Source organism: Cucumis melo, chromosome 4 (assembly GCF_025177605.1).
Source record: "Cucumis melo cultivar AY chromosome 4, USDA_Cmelo_AY_1.0, whole genome shotgun sequence".
Classification (NCBI taxonomy): domain Eukaryota; kingdom Viridiplantae; phylum Streptophyta; class Magnoliopsida; order Cucurbitales; family Cucurbitaceae; genus Cucumis; species Cucumis melo.
This window is the reverse complement of record NC_066860.1, coordinates 29,390,380-29,395,378: the sequence shown is the minus strand read 5'-3', so window position 1 is coordinate 29,395,378 and position 4,999 is coordinate 29,390,380. Positions and strand designations below refer to the sequence as shown.

Sequence of the window (4,999 nt, the reverse complement as noted above, 5' to 3'; positions counted from 1 at the left end):
GTCGTACGATTATCTCTCATCCTAAAGTTAAGAGATTTGATCTCCCATCTCACAATTATTGTCTTAGAAAAAATAGTATGAGAATGGAAGTATTACTAAACAAAAGATTTGTGATCTAAAATTCCTTTACCTTTATTACAAAAAAGAAAAAAGAAATACCTTGTCAACATGAACTTAATTCAACTGACACTTATATGTACTCGTGAACAATTTCAATTTCAATTTTAGTCGACTCAAGATTATTAATTAATGCCGTTTAGATTGTGTCTAATCATTACTCATCTTTATTATATATATATATATTTTTTTTTTCATTTTACCAAAATGTACATTTTAAACAATGGCCATATAATATAAGTCATAATCAGAAGTATTTAAACTCTTCAAATAATAGAGAGTACATAATTACTATTACAAAAACGAAAATCATATAAAAAAAACTAAAATATGTGTCTGTAAACAAGTGGCAAATTAATTTTTTTTTTTAAAAGAAGGCATTTACTCCATTTCCTCATCCTACATCCTTTGCTCACATGAATATATAAGAAAGAAGAAAAAGAAAAAAGCAAAGAATAATCCGTAGGACAAAAATTGTGATAATATCCAAATTATGGGAAGGTCTCCTTACTGCGACAGCTCGGGGTTGAAGAAAGGGCCATGGACGCCTGAAGAAGATCACAAGCTCTTAGCTTACATTCACCAGCACGGCCATGGAAGCTGGCGTGCCTTGCCCTCCAAAGCCGGTACGTATACATATAGTACGTATTAATGCAAAAGGATAATTATAGAGAATCTACGGTGACTTATTTTCTTTCTTTTATTAAAAAAAAAATTGTAGGTCTTGAGAGATGCGGAAAGAGTTGTAGACTTCGATGGACGAATTATCTCCGACCGGACATCAAAAGAGGAAAGTTCAGTTTGCAGGAAGAGCAAGCAATCGAACAGTTGCATGCCCTCCTTGGAAACAGGTCGATTTGTTTATTGATTATTCTGTCTATTTGAAAATTTGAATTTATTAAACATGAAAATGAAAGTTCAAGATTAGTTTATTTTTTTAAGAATTTGATTTTGATGATGATATATACGGTGTTTTAGGTGGTCTGCCATAGCAACACATTTACCTAAGAGAACGGATAACGAGATCAAAAACTATTGGAATACACATCTGAAGAAAAAGCTGATAAAAATGGGGATAGATCCAATCACTCACAAACCCATGAAGAACAATAATGAAGAAATGAAGGTGAAAAGTAATATGAATAATTCGACCCTTAGCCACATGGCTCAATGGGAAACAGCTCGACTCGAAGCAGAAGAAAGATTGGCTCGTCAACATAAGATTCAACCAATTCCTTCTTCTTCTTCAGGTTCTGTAAAAAATAAATAAATAAACTTATTGGTTTATCAAATTTTAAAATTAAAAAATTTATAAAAATCTTAACACCCATTGCCTACTATTTCATTTTTTTTTTAATTCTGTTTTTAAATTTTTGTTTCCTAAAAACAAAAATCACATATCTTTTATTTTAAAAAACGAAATGTAATTTTTGATAAGTTTTTCTCGTTTTTTTCGTAATGTTAAAAACAAGTTTTTTAGAAAATAATTAAAAGAGTGAATATCTATTGTTTTAGAAATTAATTTTTAAAAAACAAAAAACAGAAAACAAATGGATTACAAAATTGGTCTAACTTTACTCCTCTCTATATTATTATTTTTATTTTTTGCAAAGAAGGCCGAGTGGAGTCTCCAACTACATCGTCAACTGCCACCGAAAACTGCCAACATTTGGCCGGAGAGAGTGGTGTTGCGGATGATCTGCCGTCGTCGGGAAGTGGCAGCGCCGAGAGCAAGAATTATGGATGGCCGGACACCATTCTTGATGAATTTCTAAGATTCTGATTGGGATTTGAGTTTTTATTTTTGAGATGAAAAAAAAAAAAAGGAAAATTATGAGATTCTTTTTTTATATATATATAATTATATTTTCGAGAGAGATGAGATCTAATCTTTATATTTAAGTTATGACAGAAAACTATTATTTTACCAATTAATGTGTGAAAGTTTGTTCATATACAATTAATTATGTTTTGTTATATAATAAGTCAATTTAATCTCTCTTCAAATCGCTCCTTTTTAATTTCTTTGTAGAATGTTCAAATTGTTTCGTGTGTCTTTAATTATTTGGTGAGCTTTTATTAATTTGTTAGTTTTGAGGTCAATTAGTGAATTAATGAAAATTAATAAAATTTAAATTTTTAGTTATATATATATCTCAATTTTTTAAATTATTATTATTATTATTATTATTATTTTGCATTTTCCCTTTCTTCTCAATATCTGCCCTTTTTTATTGTATTAAAATTTTATAGATGAAATACATGATGTTGGATGACATTTAAAATTAAAAGAAAAAGTATATAAAGAAAATTTAATATAGTTTGTACACATCTTTATTTATGTATAGGCATTATTATGTATGCAAGTATTGATCTTTAAAGAGTGTGGGCTCAAAATATGACATCCAAAAAAGCGTGCTTTTATTATCATTTATTTTCTCTCAACTGCTTTAACACATAGAATCTATCTATATATATATATATCATAAAAAATGAAATTTGTCAGTGTAGGTTTCTCCTGAGTTTCAATACTATGTGATTCTTTTTATAATAATGATTTTCCTTTTTCAGTTATATTATCTGAAATAGCTTTAATTCTTAATTTCATTGTGACCCATTGATAGAAATTTAGCATTTAGCTGAAGTTAAGACTGTTTGATAACCCTCTTGCTTTAATTTCATTTTGTAGCTGAAAAAATGTCAACAAAGAATCTAATGTTGAAATTTTTATTTGGTGATGTAAAATATCTATTGGTATATATATGAAACTTTTTTCTGTGATTTCAAAAATAAAGTTTACTAATACACCGTACTCATATAGAGACGTATAAAAAGTCTATGATCCTTATCGATTGGGTATGTTATGAGTCATGTCTCTGACTTAGTTGTGTTGGTAGAAACCTCCTCCTTTTTCTAACAAATTAGAATTGTGTGGTTAGCCTTAGAAGATAGATGTAGTCATTTTGGTGTCATCCGTAGTTGAGTTGATTCAAAGGTTGAGCTTTAAACTAAATTGACAATTAACATCGTGGCTCACTAGAAGGATAGCTATAGCCAAGCGATAAGATTTAGACGAATAATAACTATTTGAGGAGCTTTTGTAAAATTAATAATTTGTAATTTGAATAAATGATTGCTAAGAATTAACGTAACTAAAATTTCGTATTGAGCCCCTGGGTGAAACAATATCTTTTTTAATTTGAGATCTTTTGCAAGGGGAAGAAAAAATGTGGGGCAATTTGTTTCTCCTTCTTGATTAATGATAATCTGTAGAATAAAAACATTGGAACTTTAAAAGTGAATGATTTGAGCCTCTAGCAAATTTTTGGTTGATAATATATACCTATATATATATATATATATATATATATATATATATATATATAAGGTATATCACATGTCGATCAATGTTTAAGTGTATCAATTGTGTATTAGTATCTATCAAATAACAACTTTTAAGAATATCAAAAGTGTATCGCATAATGATCAACATTTAAATATATCAATAATTCATAAGATATCAGTCAACTTTCAACAATATAGTCAACATATATCAAACAACTTTCAAACATATCAATAATATATCGAAACACAATCAACATTGATATTTTAATGTTTGGGATCGGCCCTTTTTTGTCATTTACAAATGCATTGTAAAGGCTTGGTTTTAGTAATCTTGCAACCAACATTTAACCCTTCAAATTAGGGAACTGAACTGTAAGGGTATTTAGGATATTTCATCTCATACATGTGGGCCAAGCTTGAAACTTTTTTGCTATTTTTTCCTTCGCAAAATATTCGACTAACCTTTTTATTAAACAATATTAACTAATGTGTCAAAAGAGACATTTTAGGTCATTGTAGTCACCTACATATATAGACATTAAATTCCTAAACACCTAAATGTTGTAGGATCAAACGAGTTGTCCCATCAAATTAGTTGAATGAACGTAAGCTGACCCAAACATTTACAAATATAAATAATATTAATCAGTGAAGAATTATAATAAATATTAGTTCTTAAATATATTTATATCCTCGTGATCATGAATGCATTACTCAGATTATACTCTCTTGCTTGTTTCGTATGTTTTTTTTTCCTTTGCTTTTTTACATTTATACTAGTAAACAATGTCTGGGATGCACGTGAAAATCACACACCAAAAGGTTATAATTTTAACTTAACTTCATAAAATTAGAACAGTCTTTTCAATATTTTCGTATTTATATCCTTTTTATATTCATATCATAATTAGTGAAAAATGAATAATAAATTTAGAAATATTATAATATACTATCTCAAAATTTATAATAGTTTTAATAAGAAATTAAATGAAAAAAATATATGAGTAAGATTCCCATCGTTATATTAAAAAAATTCTCAATATTACATAATTTAAACATAAAAAGTATAGACATATCCATGTTAATCACGAAGTTGGTGGTTCAAGTTTCCCAAACTTTTGTTGTGTACTAACAAAAAACTTATGAGAAAAGTTATAACTGAAAAGTTAAGAAAATATAACTTCTACCTTGTTGAATGTGGAAATCGTCGTAAACATTAAAACTATATGAATGATAAAATTATCACTAAAACAAGACAAAGAGAAAGATATAATAAAACGGTAAAACGGATTAAAAAAAAAATTTCTACTTCCATCCTTTTATATATAGTATAGATAAACAAATATCAAAGAGTGAAAGATTATGATAATATTAACCGAAAAGGGATCTAATCAATGAGAATTATAAAATTATGGATCGAACAAAATAGTCCAAAAATGATTTTCACCGTTTTTTCAAGAGAGTAGAATATTGAATAATTTTCCAAAGGCTACCTAACTCTCTAATTAAACAATTCTGAAGTAATTAATTATAGACT

General features: G+C 27.7%; 1 protein-coding gene across 2 annotated transcripts; it reads left to right on the top strand.

The window, feature by feature from the left end:
- Window positions 1–507: 507 nt before the first annotated feature.
- LOC103486978 (transcription factor MYB106-like) lies at window positions 508–2,006 on the top strand. 2 transcript variants are annotated; one of them, XM_008445155.3, is made up of 4 exons: window positions 508–743; window positions 839–968; window positions 1,096–1,367; window positions 1,731–2,006. In XM_008445155.3, exons 1-4 carry the CDS (start codon window positions 611–613, stop codon window positions 1,898–1,900), a joined length of 705 nt encoding a protein of 234 aa, XP_008443377.1. In that variant the 5' UTR covers window positions 508–610; the 3' UTR covers window positions 1,901–2,006. The 2 variants fall into 2 exon arrangements, with proteins under 2 accessions (XP_008443377.1, XP_008443378.1); XM_008445156.2 differs by having other exon boundaries at window positions 510–743; window positions 1,734–2,006.
- The last annotated feature ends 2,993 nt before the right edge of the window (window positions 2,007–4,999 follow it).

What these genes read in the sequence shown, in the direction of transcription:
- LOC103486978 (XM_008445155.3), top strand. Translation starts at nt 611, where the DNA reads ATGGGAAGGTCTCCTTACTGCGACAGCTCGGGGTTGAAGAAAGGGCCA. An exon ending in CATGCCCTCCTTGGAAACAG is followed by an intron (nt 969 to 1,095) that starts GTCGATTTGTTT and finishes ACGGTGTTTTAG; the next exon opens with GTGGTCTGCCATAGCAACAC. An exon ending in AATTCCTTCTTCTTCTTCAG is followed by an intron (nt 1,368 to 1,730) that starts GTTCTGTAAAAA and finishes TTTTTTGCAAAG; the next exon opens with AAGGCCGAGTGGAGTCTCCA.